Source organism: Polyergus mexicanus, unplaced genomic scaffold, assembly GCF_030449975.1.
Source record: "Polyergus mexicanus isolate NDT 795.1 unplaced genomic scaffold, iyPolMexi1.0 SCAF_16, whole genome shotgun sequence".
Lineage (NCBI taxonomy): Eukaryota > Metazoa > Arthropoda > Insecta > Hymenoptera > Formicidae > Polyergus > Polyergus mexicanus.
Window position 1 is genome coordinate 6560703 of NW_027223336.1, and position 23305 is coordinate 6584007.

The window sequence follows — 23305 nt, forward strand, 5'->3', positions numbered from 1 at the left end:
TCATTAACGAAGATTGTTGCTTGTCGCCCGGTACTCACGACCCTGCGTACTCTGAATCACGTCGATTGAGTAAGAGTCAACCTTCTTTTTTCCACATACACGAACTACGAACTGCGATATGTATGTCGTGTGACTCGATGCGGCAAACGCGGGACCACGAAGAAGAATAAAAAATTTATTTAACGAGAGATACACGTCAGTTACGCAACATCAAAGGATCGTTGAAATTTGCATGGCATATATTTTGTAATTCTTTATTGTTTTTCTCATGAATTTTATAATGCGGAATCTTTCATAAATTCTTTCAGTCAACTCCAGTGTAATTATGAAATTATATTTATTAATTCAAAACGCATGCGCATGCATTCATTGTAATGCGCAATATTGCCTCTGGCATAAATCTTGAATATATATTTTTGCATCCTTTAGTAGTAAGCTTATATCTCTAACATTATTTATTTCAAGAATATACGTATTCTTTTAAAGTGTCGTAAATACAGTGTTCAGAAGATTTTTTTTATTTTCATATAAAAAATAATCTTGTCATATTGATATTATACGTGATAATAAACATTAACTTTTTTATATAAAGAGTTAATATTTTTGACAGTTTTATCCTATAGGATAATATAGGAATTTAAGTTTAAATTTTCAAAACAAATAATAATTACAGTTAAAACTATGAATTACATTAAATTATCTTGATATAGAAGAGAGAGATTTTGTAAAGACTAATTCTCTCATATAAAATTTATATAAGAAATTTTATTTAAATAATTATAATAGACGACGACCTTATAGAGATCAAGATGCGATATTTGTATATGTATAATTCGTATTCGTATTCTGGTGATATGTGCGGTGGTCAAATTGCTATTAATTATAATGAAGAAGATTAATTCCAGAGATAATCAAGCGTAGCGCAACAGATACAGAAAGACAAGTTTATTACTTGTCGACTAAAACCAATTCATATTGATATTATAAATATATTCTTAATAAAATACATATTAAAATAATATAATTTATGTGCATAATAATGCATCTTAAAGCTATTGTATTCCTTGCATCTTTCTGTCTTACAATAAAATTTATTGCAATAATAATCTTCAAATTAGAACTAATTATAATAAAAATTAATATTAAAATATGCAAAGAGTATCGATAATTACAAAATTTTCGTATGACATTGACCAAGTTGTCGCTTTCTTTTATAAAAATGTGTTTAATTCTCTCTTTTGTGTGTAAAATGGCATCGATAATTAATTTTATCTCAAAGGACAGGAAAATGCTCGATGAATGCAGTAGTTTCAAGACGCACGTGGATTATATTATTGTAAAATGTCATTATTTTCAGGTTGAGAACGAAAATTAATTATACTCACATTCAATTACGTAAATCAGTGAAAGTAACCAGATTGTCTAAATTTTTTTAAACATCAGTCTTCGCAATTCAAGTTTATAGAAATCATTGTATCAATTTAGCAATGTTATTATGTCTAATTTTTAAAATGATTGTATTACTTGTAACAAAAGAATAAACACATTTTATACTTTTAAAATTTTTCTCCATGATTTCTTACAAAAAAAAAAGAAAAAAAAAACACAAAACGTTATAGAAAAATTACATTTTTTATAGTATGTATTAAATTCTATGTATAAATGTTTATCGTTATTGTAGGAAATAGTATTTCTCTTATACTGTTTAAAGTTTTTGCGATGTTTTGTATTCAACATATATGATTGCAAAAATTTACGCCTCAGGGAATGCATTAATGACTTTCGGTCGTGTCATCAATATGAAACACCGGAAATGCCAGTGATGATTATTACAGGACAAAAATTCGTTGCTGCGATTCCGAATAGTAGAAACTGTCACGATTTGAGTGAATCATTAAAAACAATTACAATATAATAATTATGCAGTATACGATAATGTTAGACAAATGAGAGATCATTTCCTAGAGCTGAATGACGCGGTAAAAATTCATTTTTAATCATCTTTAAATATACTTTACTGACATGTATATATATATATATATATTTTCTAGTTATTTAGCAAATAATTAAATATATCTAAAAAAAAAATATAACCCAATAAAACTTATCTTGCATTAAACTGTAGAGTATGTGTAAATTTTTAGAAATTATTTTTGACATGAATAGATTATTATAAATATATTATAAGTATAAACAAATAGAGAGAAGTACTCCTTAATATGAAAGAAATCAATACTTTACTAAATTTATAAGAAATATTTAGTAATCAGCGAATCAGCTTGCTAATCAGCTCATTTGATAATAAATTTTAATAATCTTTTTTTATTAAACTAAAATTTACAAAAAAGAAAAAAAATGAATTTGAAAGTGTCGCCATCGACAAATAAACTTGAAAGATTAGTATGAAATGAGAAAAGAAATGACGTTCTTCATCTTATCGTGTGCTGGTAATGAATAACCATAAAGTGATACTAACAAAAGTAAGAACATGCCTGCAAAGTTATACTTTCATTATATAAATTATATATTTATTTTATTTCATTACATCCGTATATGGATGGACAAATTTTGCAAAACGTTACAAAATTATAAAAACAAAAATTCGTTTTATTGGATAAAGATTATTTCAGAGAAGTGTAGAAGTAGATACAGAAGGTAACAACAACTCATTGCAATAACTCAGACGAGAATTCTGCCTTATCTTTGAACATGGGATTATTCGTTTCGCAATGTCTTCTGGTAAATCAAATTCCTGCAAGATATGTAAGTTTTGAAAGATCCCCATAAATACAAAGCAACAGTAACATAACATCAATGTTATAATTTCCCTAAACAATGTAACTGCAATACAACATGTAATAATTACATTGTTAAATGGGAAATTATAACATTGATGTTATATGTTACTGTTACTTTGTGTATTTACTGTGTTTCTATTTTATTTACATTAAAATTATACTCATTTTTATTTACATTAAATTAACTTTTGTATAAGGTCTAGAGAATCATTGATATATAAACTATAATTATAAAATATAAACTATAATTATCAACGCTTAATATACAATATATGCTATATGTGCCAATGTAACAATGCCGCAATCGTCAAGTCAAATCATTGACTATCTATAGAAATTTGTTATTACGCAAATTTCAGCGAATCACGCTTGATACTTTCCACTTACTCAATCGAATAGTTTCTATCGAAATATGTGACATGTAAAAGAACAAAATCCCAATCATTTTAACTCGCACTTGAATAATGAATTTTCCTCTTGTATGGTGCAACGAAAAAAGTTATTATGTTATAGTATTTTTAGGAAATACTTTTCATATTTTTAGTAAAAGTATATATGATAAGATATATATATATATATATATATATATATATATATATATATATATATTATAATAAGAATAATTAATAAAAATCATTTTTTGAATTATTAAAACTTTTGCTAAAATAACGATAATATTTTTATTAATTTAATTATTTAATTGTATTAATTTTCCAACTGAATTTAGATTCTTATTTGATTTACTTGATTTGTTGTACGTTACACGCATGCGTGTAACTGTCACAATCTTTGGCGAGTATGTAAATTATATTAATGCTATGCGCGCGCGTGTTATTCATGTATTTCAACTATTTTATTGGTGGAGAATAATATTTTATAAATAAGAATTGTTTAGAAATAATTTTTATTTAAATAAATGTATGGAAAAGTATAAAAAACTTGTGTAAAAAACTTTTAAGATTATTTCTCAGCAATATTCCTTTCTTTTTCAATCTTTATATCAAGATTTTTCTATACAAGCGTCTCTAATAAATTTTATTTTATCGTTGCTCGCTCATCATTTAATCGTAATAAAAATGCTATTTCTAATACTTTTGTTTAAATAATTTTTATGTTTAACATTCTATTGACAGTGAAAGCAACATGTTGCAAGCGCACTTTGGCTATCACCAGCCCGTTAGCGAAAGCAACATGTCGTGAACAGACTTGACGTGCATTTAAAACAAAAAAAAATTGACAAGATACGCAATCTCTATATATATTTGTCTAACAATCTTTCAACATATTGTTGCAAAAAGTTTATTACAATATTTTTTGTTCTGCAAATGCAATGATATTAACTCGCATTAAACGAATAAAATTATTTACATTATATTAACTTTCTCCATATTTAAGCTGTCAAATTATATCTTACACATCTTTTCTCAATGATAGATTCTTTTATCGATATGAAATAATACACAGTATATCGAGATAACTGGTATCAGGGAAAAGAGATAAGAGAACATAAATTCAATATTTTCGAGGAATCGACTTTACGTGTTTTTTTTTTTAAGAATTGATTGTGCATGCGTGCGATGAAATGAGTAGCATGAAAAACAGATTGCTTTATATAGATGCAAGTCATTTGATCTGATAGGATCTCTAAACATTTTGTGATCAGAGAGTCATACCAATACAACATTATTATTGCAAGTTATTAGAGATGTATTTTTTTTTTTTTTTTTTAATATTTTGCGATTAATCGAAAATTGTTTAGTAACACTCATTTGTGAACTCTTCACATAAATAGAAAACAAGAGCGCGGACTTTACAACACATTGTCCGTACACGAGAATTGGGTTAATTTTTACGACTTGCCTATGTAGACATTGTTACGACACCGTTCCTCGTTTACGTGTTTCTTGTTGCATGTATCATTCAACTCAATTTCAGATCTCCCGGTCGTAGCAATTCTTTATAACAATCGAATATTTCGAAAGATTGTATAAGAACGAACAGGACCGATGGGAAATGCTGGATTTGTGATCTGTATTGAGCCATTATTAACTCTATTTTTCTTCTATATAAACCACGTAATAACATCTTATTTTATAATTTTTGGTGTGTTTTTTCTCTCCAAGTTACTCCTTCTAATTGTAAGAGCAATTATTTTCTGGTATTCTCGACTCTTGCCCTTCTATAATATTTGTAAAAGAAGATTATATGTATGAGATGTACAGACATGTATTACACATATATATATAAGCATACAGGTACATTACCGCTGCCCATCTGGAATATCTCCACTATTTTTAGAAATATTGTAATAACGAAAATTATACGGTATCAAAAGAACAATGATATAATAATTTTTCTATGAGTAGAGGTGCTTCGCAGATTTTCAAATCACCTCCATTTTTTTAAATAACATGCTATACTTTTTTATCTTTGGTGTAATAGCGGATGTTCAGACGATTTCAACGACCTGTAATGCAAAATTATTTGGCATTAAATAATGAAGTAATACAATGATTCTTATCTTATCTCATAAGAAATGCTCGAAGTGATGTTCGTTTGCGATACAATGTTGCAGTCGTTAAATTCCTGAAGCACGTACTCTTCTTAACACTTCCGGGCTGATCGTCGCACATGCTTCAATAATTCGTTGCTTTATATTTTTCCCTGTGATCGGTATTTCCTGGTATATAATTATTGCAGCATGTGCGACGATCAGCAATGTTAATCAAAATAATTCAAAGTATAATTGCAACATACAATGTAAGTTACATATCAATATATGTGTATAATATTGCCTTCTGTCCGAATCACTAAACTAATATTTGTTCGACCAACTTGAATGACCATGATCATTAATTCTGCAAATGCCAAGATATTGATCTCTGATTAGCGTAGCACGTGTTATACATGTCGTTCTACGTGTCTGTAGAATTGTTTCTTTTTTTTTAATTTTATGTGGTATTTACCGGAACTAGAAATGTTTTTTTCGCCATTGTTCCGTGGTTTCATGCGTAAAATTGCAAGCGTTACCAAGTCATAGATAATTATAATTATTCTGATTTTGGCACATGCTAACATCTAAATTAATAACATTATTCGAATAATTATGTAATAAATATTTATGTATAGTAACAATAAATAAATATTTATATATAAATTAATATAAAAATATAAAACATATATAAAAATTAAAAGTATAATGAAATATATTTAGAGAAAATGTTTCACAAGAACTATTAATTTAACATTAACCCAAGAGAATATCATTATATCCGAAAGAGTCTCTCATTTATATGATCTTGATTATTTCGATCAGTAAGGCTTTAGTAAGTGGATCTCGAGAATAAGTAGCACCAAGACGTCACTTAAATGAACAAACCGAACTATAAACTGAATACGCACTCCTTGCAGTCCTTGATATACCGGAATTGCCGTAAAGTGATTTATAGGAACGTTCACCCATTAACCGGAACTAATGAAAAGAAGAAATCTAGGAAAACTCGATGCGCACTATCTGATCTTGTTATAAAACATGACTTTGCTTCGTAATTAATCATAATGTAGCGAGCGAAATTTAATATCCCACAGAATATAATACATTAAGATATTTTATATATATATAAATATATAAATAATATATATAAATAATTCTATATACGATAAAAATATAATACAATAAAAAAATTGTAATTATTATTATTATTCTACCTTAAAATAAAATAATAATAATTACGATTTTTTTATTGTATTATATTTTTATCACATATAGAATTATTTTCCGCGTACAATTCGTTGCATACGAGGAATTATCTGATTAGATACGATCGTCCTAAGTGATTTTAATCATTTTAAACTAATTTTTTACAATTATTCGCTGTTTCAATATATCCAATAATATGACATTGGGATTTGGCAAGCGAACTTTCATAAATGACCTTACATTCTACGCGCACATCAAGGATGATTATCGTTCTCGCCATATCGCTTTACTTTTAGAAATTGGGCGAAAACCATGAATAATCTTTTTACGTCTTTGCACCGCCGGAAGTAGGTACTCTTCGAATTTCCGTTAAAAACGAAATTAGCTCATGGACGTTCAACACGCGTGACGCGTTTAGTAAATTGCCAGTTCGTTACTTGTGAGACGGTGTTGTGCGCGCCGAAGGTAGATAATTAGCGGTACGAATGCACTTTTCATGAGGTCGCGCCGTTACCTTCGATGAACAGGCTCTCGTTAGACTCGCTCCCTGAGCGGTCCCTCTCCAACTGGAGATCCTTAGGGACATTTCTCGTAAACGACGCGCTCATCTATCAGCTTGAAACATTTCGAATAACCTCGATTATCGAATAGTGCCTATTTCCGCATTTATTATGCAACGGTGATGTTTATTATTATGCGAATAATTGAGAGTTAATTAGTGTAACGCGTGACGTAGCAAAACAGCAGTAAGAAGTATCAGACAGAGGACAAAGTCTTATGCTTGCTATCCATAGCGATTGGAAAATGAGTCTTGATAGCAAGGATATATTCTTTGATAAATATATAAAATAGTCATAGATGTACCCTTGGTTTAAAAATTAATGATTAAATATTATACGGTGTAATTACTTATATAACAATGGACTTATATAACAATGAAAGAACGAAAAAATTCTCTCTTTATCAAGTTAAGAAATAATATTGCATTTATATAGTATTTATATTTATCTTTTAAATCTAATTAATGTTTTAATAACAGTATATAGTTATAACTGTGTAACAATATTTTTTTTTTTTTTAGTTAGACTTAGCAGACTTTTAATTGTTGTTTTCATTACTGAAGTAATTTATGCAAAAAAATTTAAGGCTACGACAAATGCGAATATATGCAAAATGCTGCGTTGTAACGTAAGAAATAATTCTTATGGTAATTTAATATATCAATAATTAATCTTTTTTGCAATCATGTTAAATTATCGATGACGTTACTACTTCCGCGTTCCTACTTCTGTCATAAAATGAAGTTGAACGTGATTAACCAGTCGACAGGTAAGATCGTATAGATAATAACTGGATTTCTGCATTCGTTCATGTTATATTAGATGCGTCAGGTTATTCATGCATTCGCGTGGATTAACAAGTAGATTGGCAATAAAAAAATTATTGCTCATTACATTCTGCATAAATGTTACAGTTCACTCTTTTTTTTAATCATCTCTCGTAACTATATTCTGTTCAATGGCCTTGTTATACTTTTATAAGTATCATTACGGTGTTCCTGTAATTGATTATACAATTTTACGACAATGCCTCGTTCACGGTAATTAGCACGTCCTCGATCGATCGATCGAGATTTTCCCTTCGGTCCGTCTTAATTCGCTTGGTCAGGAAGCAGAATGAAATCGAAACGAATTCAAAAATATATCTAAGATAAAAAAAGTCAATTCTATTTAAAAAATATAAAAATAATGTGTATTATAGTCAATATATAACAATAAATCCAACTCGCGAATCAAAATATCAGTATCTTAGCATTACAGAATTGTATTTGCTATAGTAAAAGAATTAGTGTCCATTTATATCGCCATTTTGACGGTTTACATTGCCATTTTTCTCTTACAATATCAGAGATGTTTACTGCATTTTGTGAGAAAGAGAGAGAAAATTACGAGAGAAAGAGAAGGAAGAAACGCGTGTTGATATGTTAAAAAGCGAAATATCTCTCGGGCGAGTGGCCTCGTTAATTAAACCGAATTTAGGCAAGTGAGGGTCACAGTCAATCATGCAAGGTCTAACGTTCCGACTCGTGATTAGAAGCCCGATATCGGAAAGCATTTCTGGTTCGTCTTTCCTTGCACGATGTTGCGGTTAAAAGCACGCTAATTAGCGGGTTAAGGTTGGGAATTCCATTTTTAATGAAGGTCAAGAAACCGCGGTCACGCGCGTGACGAGAACTACGTTGATGCTGCGCTACAAGCACTTTCTCGACGCGAGCAAGATTGCAAGAATTGCATGAAACGATCGCAACTTGCAACAATGATAAATGGGTCAGATACAATTAGCGGTTTGTAACAAAGTGTTAATTAAATAGCGGGCTATTGACGTTGATAGCCCTATAGCAAAGCTAATCATAAAGTATCTCGCGTATGGTATACGTCTTTTCGTTCAAAACCATAATTATAATATTATATTATACCATCATGTTATAGAGATCATGTTCTCTCTCGCTAACTTATTCACGATTTTGAATGATCTCGACAGATGCAATATAAGAATCTTTCAATTTTATATAAAAATTAAAAAATATTTTCTTCTAACTTTAATAAGATAACTTTAATAAAATAATATAGTGTGTAATATATTTTTTATGCACTATCTTTATGATATTAAAATATTGTTATATGGGGAGTGTGTCAAAGATATTTTTTTTTTTTTTTTTTTTTTTTTTTTCAAGGCAATCGATTATGTCGGATTATGTAAAGGATAAGGATTAGATAAGTTTTTCCTTTCTAATATAATGATTCGCGGATGTATTAGTCGATTACCCTATTATCGCAATTATTGTACGCACGAATGACATACATATGTGCGACGAGAATTTTTCCTGCGTCGGAAGTCACGGCGTATCCTGAGAATAGTATATTACCGTGTCTCCATAATCAGTCAATTATATGCAATCGGATAATTAAATGCAATATTACGATAATCATTATAAAATCGGCAGATGTTTAAATGCTATAGATGCTAATCATACATGTGCGACTGTTACATCGTAGTTGTTATATGAATCCGGCAAATAACTTAATTAATTTGCCTAATGATTTAAAAGATTTCTATTTCTCATCAAATTTTATAAAATTGTATTCAAAACTTCAGAGACTTTTATCATTGTATCGTCAAATATGGTTCAATGATTAGAATTAATAGCGCATTAAAAGAACGACATATTTTTAAACAATTTTAGAATTTTGATATGTCTTTAATCTTTAATCGCTTTAAAAATTTTGGGCGTGGAGAGAGCGTTTAAATATTCGAGATAAGATTTGCATGCTAAGCATCGTTCCGTAACAACAGCTGATGTCATAATGTTGCACTCACGGAATACAGATCCGGATTCCGATCCGGAGCATGATGCGATAGGCATTGAGACGTAATGTTTGGAACATACATTAAGTAGCCGCATGCATTATCTTGCCATAGAGGATTACGCCAGCTAATTTGTCTCCTTTATGATCGAGCGGCAAGAAAGAACTTATTTGTCGCAAAAAAGAAAAGAATCGTGACATTCAGCCGACATTAATCACAATTTGCATTGTTACTTCATTTCTCGTTCTTTCCGCAAACGAAATCACGGATGATTCTTTCATATATGCAATCTAATATTTATAACAAAATTATCCTTTCTTATTCCTATTGCGTCATTCGTCGATGTTACTTCGCTAAATTGCATTACATAAGAAATCTTTTACTTGGCTATTCGATTTCAATGTACATTTCAAAAAATTTATATAGAAGAATATTTCCATGTCACTTTCAAAGGCATCTTTGCTTCTTCCTCGTCGTGTGATTCATGCTTGAAAAATAAAATATCGAATCTTTCTGCTGTCTCGCCGCTTCCTATCCGCGGTATACCCGCGAGGCGAAGGTCACCTTGACCATCGCTCGCGCCCCTCGGAAGGGTAATGATTCGGGCGAGGGCGCAAGAAGAGGGGAACAGGGAGCTGGCCGCGGATGGCCTCCAACGGCGACATATAAGCCCCAGAAGCGGCCCCCACGTGGAATCAAACGGTCTTCTACGCCAGCAGAGACGGACAGCACTTGTGTGCCTCTGATCCGATCCGATTATCTAGGATTTACACTTTGGGGAATATTTATTCTGCTCTAGACTCGCGAATAGTAGTAGGCGTTTCTTCCGGAGCCCCCTACCATCCGCGACCATCATACCGGGAACGTACCCCCGCGAGACACAGGTGGTACACCACCGTGAGCTGCTTCTAGGCTCTCGCCGCTTAACGAGAGTGCAACTGCAGTCGGCAGCTGACTTGTGTACGGTTCACGGGGAACGCGGAGAACGTGCTCGTTCCGTTTCGCGGTAGCTTCGGGAAGATCCAGAAAGAAAGAGAAATGAGAATCGTAAGTACAATGTGTCTGTGATACTTCATCCACGCGCCTATAATACTTTATGCGAACGAAAATCGAAAATGGAAATCGAGAAAAAATCGAGAGATTATCTTTTCGAATCAAAAGTTTCTCTGTTTCTTCCGCAGGTGATACAAAATCGAGAGTGTTTTGTTCTGAATTAGTGAGATTCGTGAAAAATTCGATAGAGGAGAGATATATTAAAATTTTTCTGATCGTGAGCGTGCTGATCTTTAATGAAGAAGTAGAGCATTCAGAAGTTTGTCGACTCTTACATTGCTTGGTGGTTTTTCTCTCAGATTGGTCATATCATGCATGATTTTATCTAATTATGTGTCATGTGTCTGGATTTCTTTTAATATCCTATGGATTACATTTCCACGGTAATGATATTTTATTCTGATGTATTTTTGCGACTATGAATTTCGTACTGGACTTTCTGCTTGAAGCGAAAGCGAATTTATTATTCCCATATCAAATTCAGATTCCATTTTAGCTTCATTGTCCGCGTCCGTAGTATTACGTTTGAAATTAGAGAAAGGAGAGCGAATGAGAATTTTATTTACATCGCTTCAAGATATAAAAGCAAAAATATAGGTTTCTAAAAATTCCAATTCGACTTTCTACGTTCTCATTTACTGAATCTTGCGTTCGATTATAAAATAAAACATGCTTTTCTACGTCTAGCTGTCGATTCGTTTACAGCATCTACTTGATAAATGTCATTACAATTAAAATTGAGAAAGAAAACGAATTGCTCTGATTCACGTTAATTAGTGAATTAAAATGTTAACGATGCGTTGTCGCGATCTCATCTCGTTGGCAGAATAACAATGTTTCTATGTCATAATTATTCCAAATTTCGGGTTTACTTAAATTAGTTCTTAAAAGAAATAATAGCTAGGTAATTTTAATTAATTACTATAAATGACGTTGATAAGGATTATTTAAAAACAGAAATTTTAAATATAGTTATTTAGAAGAAGAAACTATATATATTTGTGTGTGAACTGATTTTTTCTGTTATAAAAAATCATTTAAAATTTGGTATCATCAACCATTCATATTTGTATTATCATGCTCTTTTTTAGCACATCTTTATGCGTATTAATCACAAATTCCTAGATATGTAAATTGACGGAAGAGATTAATTAGTTCTCGTAGGGAAGAAGATGGTATATAGGGATAGTACCTTTCTGCGGCGAATGAAATCTGCAAACATGTAATAGTTCATTCAAGAGATTCTAGCCCGTGGCGAGGCAGGTTTACGGCCTTGCCCCGGGCTGTCCGATCGTTTGTTGGTAGAACTGACATATTCGACCGGCTTTAGATCGTTCATATATTATGTAATATTAACAAGAGTGACGCGACTATTAAGAAGACGTTTGTTTAATGGTTACGTCTCAAGACATCCACAAGAGAGTAATCTTTATAAAGGCTAATTCAAGATATATATACGTATATGTCATAAAAAGAGAGAAAGTGAAAAATTATGACATCGTATTGTTAATTTTTATTTGTTATATATATACATATATATATATATATATATATATATATATATATATATATATATATATATATATATTAGTGCACATATAAAATATTATTGTAACACGAAAAAAATTTGATAATTGATCCAATTTGTGTTATCTGTGTTGAACATTTTGATTTTAATTATAACTTAAAATTATTTGTATTTACAATTTAAATTATGTTGCTCTCGTGCGCGATTTTTTTGTTTATACAAATTTTTTATTACAAATATGTAAAATTTTATTAATAACATAAAATAATACACAAATATCGATTATTATTCCCATTTATTATTATTATGCTATGCATTTTAACATTCTTTGAAATATTATACATATTATATATCATATCTATGAGATAGTAAAAGAGGAAAAATTAAATTAGATTTAAATCTGATTTTAAAAATTATACTTGAAAGATTTGATACATGTATATATTGTATAAGAATGGTTATATATACTATGAATTATATATAGTGTATATAAATAGTGTGAAGAGTAATTAAAAACAAATTTAACATTACGCAATTAAATCAATTTGCATAACTATTTGATGTAATTATTCTAATTAATAAACTGTTGAGAATTATCTTCGATCAATATTGAATCAAACTGGCTTGAAGTCGTGTGCAGCAACAATATTTACTAAATAAACAATATTTTCCAAGTATTATCTTTCCAAGTAAATTGCGAAAAAGTCGCACTAATAATATTGACTAATTATGCAAATTATTAATGAAAATTTCGTAACGACGAGGAATTCAGGTACATATTAGGTTTCAAGGAATTCAGCACCATAGACTATAATTTTGCAGACATTATGAATTTATCCTATAATTCACACGTCAACTGTAAAACGTTAATAGTATCTTAGCAAGTAATTATTAGTATTGTCTATATACAAAACATATTTATTTTCGATTGCTATAATAAAATAATATTAATACTTTCGCGAAAATAGCTTTCTTACATACTTATATAAACATCAATTGCATATGCGTATAAAATAAAGTTGTCGCGAATAATATTTATTGTATATTAAATTTCTAATATATGAGTCTTTTTCTCTCAATTTCTTTTTAAATTTGTAATATATACTTTTATTTGTATGAATGTTCTCTTCATTTTTCAAACTTTTAATATCACATAAGTTAGTAATTAAATCTTAAAATGTAATATATATAGTACAAATAGTTTTTTCATAGATAAATCAATTTCATTTATATCAAGTCAGGTTTATTATAGACATAGCCGGAATGGATTTAATGCAAGAATGGCATGCAGAAAGCCACACTCGTGTCATTTTCTTCGCGATTTTACAAGTAGTCGCTGACTTTACACAAAAATGATACAGTCTTAGCATAACGTAATTGGAGTACGTATGTTTCAATTCTATTTTATTAACTTTCCTTAAAATGCACAATAAATTTTACCAAAAAGATTTCTAACATTATTTTCTTACAAGAAACTATTCATTTTTTAATATAATTAGAAAATTTATGATTCAGAAATCTATTATTCCAATTTTTTTACAAATTTTACATAATTTTTTATAAAATTAAATTTTCTTTATTTATCTTGCTTGTGAATTTATTATTGGTAGATTATCTGCATTTGAGATAAAATTATTACAAATTGCTTTTGATCGCAATCTTATGCGATTGCTTATTAATGAAATTTTATGAAGTTTTGTTATTTCTCATTAATAGCAGCAATTATTGATAAGGAAAGATCATAGGACTATTTTTTTATAAATTAAAAAATAATATCAATGATATTACGTCACATAAATCGTTCATCAATTAAATTTATCGATTTGTAAGAATATAGAGTATCGGTTTTAAAATACTTTTGATTATCAAGAAATTATAGTTACGCTATCAAAAGTATTATTTTACGGATATATTTTTTGTATCCCTTTACTGGTGAACAATAATTATGTTTGCACTATTGCTCATAAATCACATTGCATTAATCGACGAAACAAACCTTTTATTTTTTTGTAATAGCTGGCTTACTGCCAAGGGCGAGATCATTGTAATACTAGCATAGAAGCAAACGCGTGCTTCTTCTAGAATGAATTTAGTGCGTATACTTTCACTTGGCAATACTTTACATGATGTAGCGTAAAAACGATGCGCTCTTGTAACTCTCGCTTACCGTCTCATATATTGATGCAATAAAAAGAACAAATCTGAATTAAATTTTGTTAATGGTATAACTTAATTATTTGGGATAGCTTTCGTAGCACATTTTTAACTTCCGGACAAAAAGCTGATTTTGAGAGAAGGAACAATAATATATATTTTACTACTTACACATTCACACACGCGAAAATTATTTTTAGTTCATGTAATCGCTTGTTTAAGCTATATTTTGTAAATCGGCTTTGATTATATGTAACTACCGTGAAATAATTTTATTACATGCAACAAATCAATTTTGCAAGAAAGAATCCTTTTCAGCTCATAAAAGAAGCAAAGAAAGTAACATTTATTTTCCTCACAAAAGAGATGTTGTTGTCGAGATGCATTCGTCGTCCGTGACGTGCAATTTTCTTTAATCATTTCAAGAACTGTAAGTTAAACAATAAATTCTCATAGCTGCTTTTCCACTTTCCTTTTCCTTTCTTGGCCATTACGATTAAATATTTACGAAATTTACGTAATAATTGCAAATGTTTTCCGTAATTGATACAGTTTTGTTTTGTCATCGGCTTTTGTGAGAGAGAAGAAATCGTCGACCATATGTCCGTGTTAAAACGGAATTTCATGCGGGCATAGAAAATCGCATTCCCGTTGACTGATTGCAATATCGTTGGCGTAACGAATTTAATCGCATCACGTTAGGCAAGTATGTGAATACTAAACAGAGTTTATAATGTTACAGATCACGTCTCAATATTCACAAACAAGATAATTTTCCTTTCAATTTAACATTCATAGCCAAATTGTGGTAAATTCCCGTGAACATTGGTATTTCCCAGATTTCTCACAAACGGTGCAATCTTACACGAAACGTCCACCATCATTAACTTTCGGGATTGCTTCGAGATAAACAAAGATAATTATATACACCTGGCAACGCGTAACTTAAAAATCAAAAATTTTTTAAATTGTAATAATTATGATATGTAATTGTTTGGTCTTGAGAATCAAATGTAATTTCTCTTTCTGCGTGCTGACATCAACGTTCCGAGTCGAATTCTTGAATTTCCTCGAAATAAATTACAGCGATTTTACCTGGATTTATTTCAACCAGTGTGAAATTATGGGAAATTACATATTCGTATTTTTATATTCTGTTATTAATTTTTGGACATTCAAATGCATTGAAAATAATTACAAATTTGTATTTTGACTTAAAAATAAAAGTTGCAATATTAGTAAAAAAAAATAATGACAATTATCTCATAATTCTATTATCTTTGATGCTACTACTGAAATACATAGATAATATCTTGAAATTGCAATATTTTAACTTACATGAAAGAATATGAAAAAACAAATGAATTATAATTCTCCCAACATATTCAGGAAACAAACATGTTTTTCTCATATAATACTCATCAAAACATAAATTAATATTATTGTGGCAGACATTTCACAAAAAGGAAAAAAATTTTACGAAATATTTATACTGCAATCTGTTATGTGCAAGTGCATTTCGTTTACGCACAAGAGTAAAAAATATGAAAGATGTTTTATAATTTAAATATTTAAATATTCAGAAATTTTCTTTTTACAAATCTTTTTTTATTTAGTAAAAATAACTAATATATTGTACAAATTGTAAATTTTTAAACTTTCTTTCTTTTTCTATTAAACTTTTAATTTCCATTAAACTTTTATAATTCAACTATCTTTTATATCATTAATTGTGCATTATAAGTAATTGGTAATATGCTCAATAATACAATTGTATATTAATGTAAACTGTCAATTATATACAAAAAGAAACGGAGATTATAGAATAAGGAAGTGATTTCTAATTTCTGCAATGACAAATGCATTAAAGAGCTTGTTATCGCAAATTATTTTGTGGTCAACAACCATTTTAAATTTTTGTCTATCAATGCAATTTTTGCTTCCTAGACCGGCTTTGTAGACGCAATTTAATTAGATCGATTAATATTGATGGTGTAAAAATTCGCTTACGTAGACAGGAATAAGTCAAGTACGGTCCGTTTCACTCGATGCTAAACGCGGAAGTACGTCTTTCAATACTTGCGTATATACAGTATATATGTATTTATATATTTGACCATATAGTCTCTAAGCTTTTGTATGTCTTTTTCAAAGATCAACTTTTCTTTTTGCAGATTGTTGATAATATTGATAAAATCAATTTTCAGGAGTAAACAAGGAATCATCCATTCCATTTACATAGTAAATGTAATTAACAAAAGATGTGTTAATTCAATTAAATTGAAAATCGTGCGCGCGCGCGCGCGTTTTTGCTTAATAAATATTAAGTAATAACATATTTAATCAAAATTATTAATAAATAATGTTTATATAAAAGTAACAAATTAATATCCATTAAATAGTACAATATATATTTATATATACTCTATACTAATCAATAAGAGATTTTTTGTTTTATTTCAGTATAATAAATAAAAAGAAGAATAATAAAGAAATATTCTTATGGATAAATATATAGTATTTACTATGTTCTCGTTGATGTAATATGTGCAAAATAGATGTATATTAGTGAAATTAAGTCTATTATACCGGTTTGTAGAATTTTTATTTCAAGTTTTTCTACAGGAAAATCTAAAGACCCATGATTGAATAATTGACATATTAATGTTACATAAATAAATTAAAAAGTCATTAACGTGTGATAACTTGATATATCAAAATAATTTCAATTTTAGTTAATTGATCTATCATCGATTTAAAGATACGCTCAAAAAACTTATATGCAACAGAAAATCTTTATTTAAATTATTATTTTTCAATGTAATAAGTGGAAAGGCTTTCTATATAGAAGTCTATCTATATTCTATAACTTTCAATTGGAAAATAATCTCTGATAGAAAGGGAGAGATTATGAATTTTAAAGATAATTAAAATTTTTAAAATTTTTCGCGCGATACACGGAGATATAATAAATTAATATACCGCGCAAAATCTTCACAACGTGTCACAAATATGACACGCGCTCCAATGTCTTAAAAAAAAAAAAATTGTTTCTGATCCCATAAATATCGCGATAACGAGATATGTGTGCACGCTTTGCATGAGTTATTATATCATAGATGATGAATATTCATCGATGTGTCATACGAAGGATCGCCGAGACAAAACAACGCAGTGAAATACCGCCCGCGTAATGAAACCGCGCCGTTGTGCTCTGACACGCCACGTCGCGCCGTATTTTTTTTTTCTCCCTCGGAACGCGGGTAACGAACGCGCGGGTGAAGCCTTTGGAGCGGAGAACAATCGACGCGCGTGATTGCACCCATCGGTTGCACGCGATCGATCGGTTGCGCGCGATATCGATTCTCGCGACCGTAAAACAAATTACCGACCGGAGCGGTCTTTTCGCGCGCGCGCGAAATAAGCCGCCGCGGTTTTTCCTCACAATCATCCGCACAGTCGCGGAGATATCTGGCCGACATAATCTCTCACCGGTCACAGTCTTACGCACATGTGTGCCGCACTTTATAGGCGACCTCGTAGAAACGAAGGCGGCGATGCCACCGATGGCGAGCAACGGCGTGGCTCTTTCTAAATTATACATATTGTATATGTATTATTATACAATTTCTTGAGTTCACACGCGCCGCGTTCTTCCTGGATATTATTGTATTGTCATCAAATTTCCGCTCGACTGATTAATGTGTCGCAATCGTGAGTCTGATCTTTTCTATTCTATTTCAAGATTTTCTATCTCGCTGTCTTGAAAAACCATTTCGACGCGCGAAAATAAAAGTGCGCTTTGCCTTCACCTTGCTTGCACGTTGTGTGAACGAAAGATGAAATTACGGTAATAATAAATGCTACATTGAGATTGCTCATAGTTTCACGCAATCAAGATCTTTTATCATTCTCGCTATTTCATGCCTCGATTTTTATATTTAATTTTGTTATAGCGTGACGATATTAACGATTACGTACTGAAAGGACACGAAGAGTTTGCGAGAAAGATTTAATCATTGAAATTAGATTATTTCAAAGAAAAAAATTAAAGTTATAATGAATGGATGTAATTAACTATATAAACTGTCACAATATGTTTCTTTATCTAATTCACTCTCGCATAAAAATAAGAGGCAAAATGCCTTACAAACTTATTTTTGACATTAATTTCTATATATATAATTTTAATGACATCTTACACGTATATTGTGTTTAATCTTTCTAGTGTGCTTTTTCTCAATCTCTATTTAACGATACAACGTCTGCGTGGCTATTTCGTTTCCGTAGGTCGCGAGATCAATGCTGTTGTATGTCTAATGAACGAAATGAATTATACTTGAAACGTGCGACCGCACATGATAAGAATCAAAAACAAGAAAGCGTGCCTCTCGCTCTGCGAGAAAAAAAGGATCGTAAACGGTGGAACGCGCGTTCAATTTCCTTTAATGAATATTATTAATTAAAAACGCTGTCAATCTGCCGTCCTGTAACGTCCGAGCCTGTATTAATACGTCTTTCCGCTCTCGTATTTATTCTCGGCGATAGCCATACCCGTCGAATAACATCCCCATTTCTTATTCCATCATTGCGAGGCTTTCAATCCGTCAATTATGCTCCGAGGCAACATTATTGCATTACGCTTGTATGATAATAATCCGCACGTTTGGAATTAAATACGTCAAAATGAGCCGCGACATATATTACTAGAAAATAGATAATAAATCGTGACTACACGTCTCGCCGCTACTTTTCTATCATAATTTTCTATCATAATTAAATATACAGATACAGATCGTCGCTATACGTATAAAAAAAATTTCGTTGCAGTTAAGTTTAGACCTCTGGAGCCGATTTCTTAGATTAAAATCTCAGAATCTGAAAGCTATAACATAACAGGAATTGTCGGTCTCGAGATTCCTGTTTGAACATTAAATGCAAAATGGATACGTGTCTAGTTGCATACCATCAATATATAACAAACTTACAATTGAGAAACATTTCACGCTCACACTCACGGTATTCGAATTTTAAAGGTAAACCACCGAGCGCATTCGCCTTGACATTGCGCGGGTAAGAGAAAATCGTGCAAAAAGAAGCGGAAAGTGGCCGTGGCGGCGGCTCACCTTGCCTTTGATATAGAAATCTCGCAGCAAACTGGTATTGCACTTCGTTCCGACGATTGAGATAACCTTTATCCGCGATTACTCCAAGAACCGGCTTCGTAATTATGCCCGAGGGATAGTGTCCTTCGACGCGTTTGACGATGCCTCGAGTGTCGTCAAGAGGTTCGTAAATCGGCTGTAATAATTTCATCAGGCTTTACGTAAGAAGAACGATCTCGAGGGATAAAGAAATTAGGCCCGAAGATCCCATTCCCAAAGCTTCATCTTTCTCGAGTTTGCGCAAGAACTACGATATTCATGCCGCGATAACGGATTTTCGAAGCGAATGCGATTTGCATCATGCCAATCTAACTGATCCCTCTCTCCGTAGCTCTCTTCAGCAATTTAATTGTGGCTAGATTCTTTTTACGACACTTACAGACTAATGCAATAGATAAAGATAAAACATGAAATACTTATAACGCCTAAAATTGATAAATCACGAATAATAAAGATTATTGTTATTAAAAGCAAAATTATTATTAATAAAAAGTAGATCAAATCACGCTAAATGAATTGTACAGTTTAATACAGATTAAAAATTTTTTATCAAATTTTTTTTACTTATTCGCACGTCAAACCGCAATTTTCGATAAAATAAAGATATTGAGAAGTACAATACATATATCTATTTGTAAATATCCACGAAGCATTCTTGCTTTTAGAGAGAAGAAGCGTTATAGAGTCGTAAATTTTTTTAGCTTGTGGTGAAAATTATATATTAGAAACGTGGTTAGCGATCGATGAGTCATAAAAATTGACACGCACTTTCATCATGGACGATATAACTTTCAAAGATCAGAGAGCGCGTGGCCGTCAGATTATAGGGAAAGGGATATAATTCAGCGATGGTCTACAACGCGCAGTTTCCAACGGCACGACTGTGCACAACGTTTCTACCGGCTCTTAAAGCCTATCTCGATAATTTAAAGTCAAAGCTTATTCTCGGTATCATTATGCAGATAGTGTCATTATTTAGCATCTGACGGGTCTACCTGGGACTTTGGTGTAAAATATCGATAATTATCATAATAACATTCATTTTTCGCACAGTTGTAATGAGGATAAAATTATTCTCGCGGTGATTTGATCGCTCGTTTGCGTTATGAAGAGCAAGTTTCGTCAAACAGCTGTTGCTACATGAGAATCCAAATGATTAAAGGCTACGCGAAAATACTTTTACTTTGTTATATTTTATAGCCGGCAACTTCTATATATGAAATGCATAAAGTACATTCTTAGTTTCTTACATCTATCTCATTTTAATCTATGTAAATCAGCGATATGCTCTCTGAATGTGTGTATGCTCTAATGCTTTAATTGAGAAAGATTCTTTCTCAATTAAAAATCCTATGCTATTATAATATCGTGTATTTGCGAAAAAACGTTTTTGCAAACGAGGGTTGCGCCACTTTGTAATATAATTCAAAAGTATAAGATATTAAATATCTGAGATTTGTTTTCTTTTTCTTTAGCGCGTACATTGCCATAATTTTCACAATGTCTTTTACAATTTATAAATTAAGACTTGTATTTTAGAGATTGCCATAAATAACCATCTCTTTTATCATCACAGATATACTACTCTTTTTATGAATATTCTTTAGTTTAGAAAGTCGGTGTGTAAAAAAAATCTATTTTTAAATTTATCGAGAAATGCATTCTTAAAAATTAATATAACCTTTAGAAAGCATTCCTTGTATCTATATGAGAAATAGAAATTTATGAACAAACTTTTACTTGCAGATAATTCTAGTCACATTTGTCATGGCTATACTGACGGGAGTCTCGACGCAGAATTTCAGGCATTTCTTCACAGGATTTAATCCTTATATCCAGAGCGCAGTAATGAGAGATCCGAGATCGAATAGAGGTAAGTTATTTAAAGAATAGCGACAATAACGGTTAGATATTTTATTAACATAAGACTTAAATTTATAATATTAACATGAGAGACTTTTATATTATGTTTATCTTTTAAAATTATTACTGGATATATCATTGTTATTGTTTTATTACGAAATAAAGTTATAAATTGTCTAAATAAAGATTTCTTTTCTGGTGTAACTTTTCTGGTTTTCTGAGATAATCTTTGCACTTTTATAACTGCAGCTATGTACAATACATCAATTTGCATAATTTGAAGATGATTTGTCGCTATATTATTACTAGGACTGCACATTTGCTACGAAACAATTACGCTTTCCTTTTTGATTTGTGCGCTGTTATTAGATTTCTCGAGGTGCTCGTTGAAGTTTACGATATGCTTCGGAAGCGCTCGTTTTCCCTTGTATATCCTCTATGTTATCAAAAAGCTGAAAATCGTGCGATTACGATAATTTTTTTTTTTTGTTATTGTTTTCTTCTATTTGCATACGCCGTCAAGAAACACCAGCCTCGTTTTATTTGCAAAATAAACGTAGATATTTTGACACTGCTCCCTTAGAATTCCATAATCATTGGAAAGTTTTTCCTCGATGTAAAATATCTCTTGGAAACAAATTTTCTTTTACTAGGTTATCGAAAGACGAAATAAAATACAATTATAATTGCTGTTTCATATATTATCGCATTAATTTAAAAAGTTTTGGCACACACATTACGTTATATTTGTAAAAAACTAATAACTAAAAATTAGAATTATGCAATAATATATAACTTTCAGTATATAAAAATCTTATTTGCTCCAGATAATAATTATTTTTTCTTATTTTTATTTCAAATCATGTAAATCTCAATTTAATTTTGGAATTAATTTTGAAATAGTTAATATATGATAATGATTAAAATAAATTAAAATTATTATAAAATTATTGTAATCTTGAACATTTATTTGATAGATTTAATAATTTTAATTAGAAACAGATAAAATTAAGAGAAAGAATTACACGGTAATATTTTAGTTATTTATTAATTATTAAAGCTCTCATTACTTGTACCGTGTTCATTTATATAACATTTTGTGCAAGACCGACAATCTAGTACTAATTGTTTTTTTATGATGGTTATATTTGCTCGGTCGTAAAGATCCAAGATATAAAAGGAATGCTCTGGGTAAAGTGCACTGTCATATAATCAAACGATTGATTCCAATAGAGAAGGAGATCGAATTGAATTGTAGAGTTTTGCAGTTAATGCAGAACCTATACCTTGCCTAGACGGTATGGAACTTTTACCGGAACAGCCGAGACTAACTAGAAATTTACTTGTACACATGTACGCGTGTAACGGAAGGAAAGGCTAGTGTTTATGTATTGTGAGCATCGTGAATTGTGGTAAAATTTTTACAATGTAGTGCATCGACCGCTTGGTTTCTGTCAATTATACTCCTGTATTTGATATAATTTACAATTGATACATGGTAATACTTTTATAGAAAATATTGACGCGAATTCAATAATGTATTGTATTATAAAATGTGATTCATGAAAAAAGAATTTCATTTACGCTAAAATTTTTTCTGATATAATCAATTTACAATTATAAACATATAATTTAACATGGTGTTCCAAAATTATTGTAATATCATGTTGACGTTGCA

At 30.5% G+C, this 23305-nt stretch overlaps 1 protein-coding gene across 2 annotated transcripts in view; it reads left to right on the forward strand.

Annotated features, from left to right (window-relative positions):
• Wat (worker-enriched antennal transcript) overlaps nucleotides 1–23305 on the forward strand; it is a 36895-nt gene that overhangs the window by 4600 nt on the left and 8990 nt on the right. Inside the window, exons 1-2 of one of the 2 annotated variants that reach the window (XM_070309283.1) lie at nucleotides 10576–10911; nucleotides 21511–21637. In XM_070309283.1, the coding sequence (XP_070165384.1) occupies nucleotides 10903–10911; nucleotides 21511–21637 (136 nt within the window). In that variant the 5' untranslated portion in view covers nucleotides 10576–10902. Of the gene's footprint in view, nucleotides 1–10575; nucleotides 10912–21510; nucleotides 21638–23305 lie in introns of those variants that run through there. The other variant, XM_070309282.1, reaches the window with a different exon arrangement.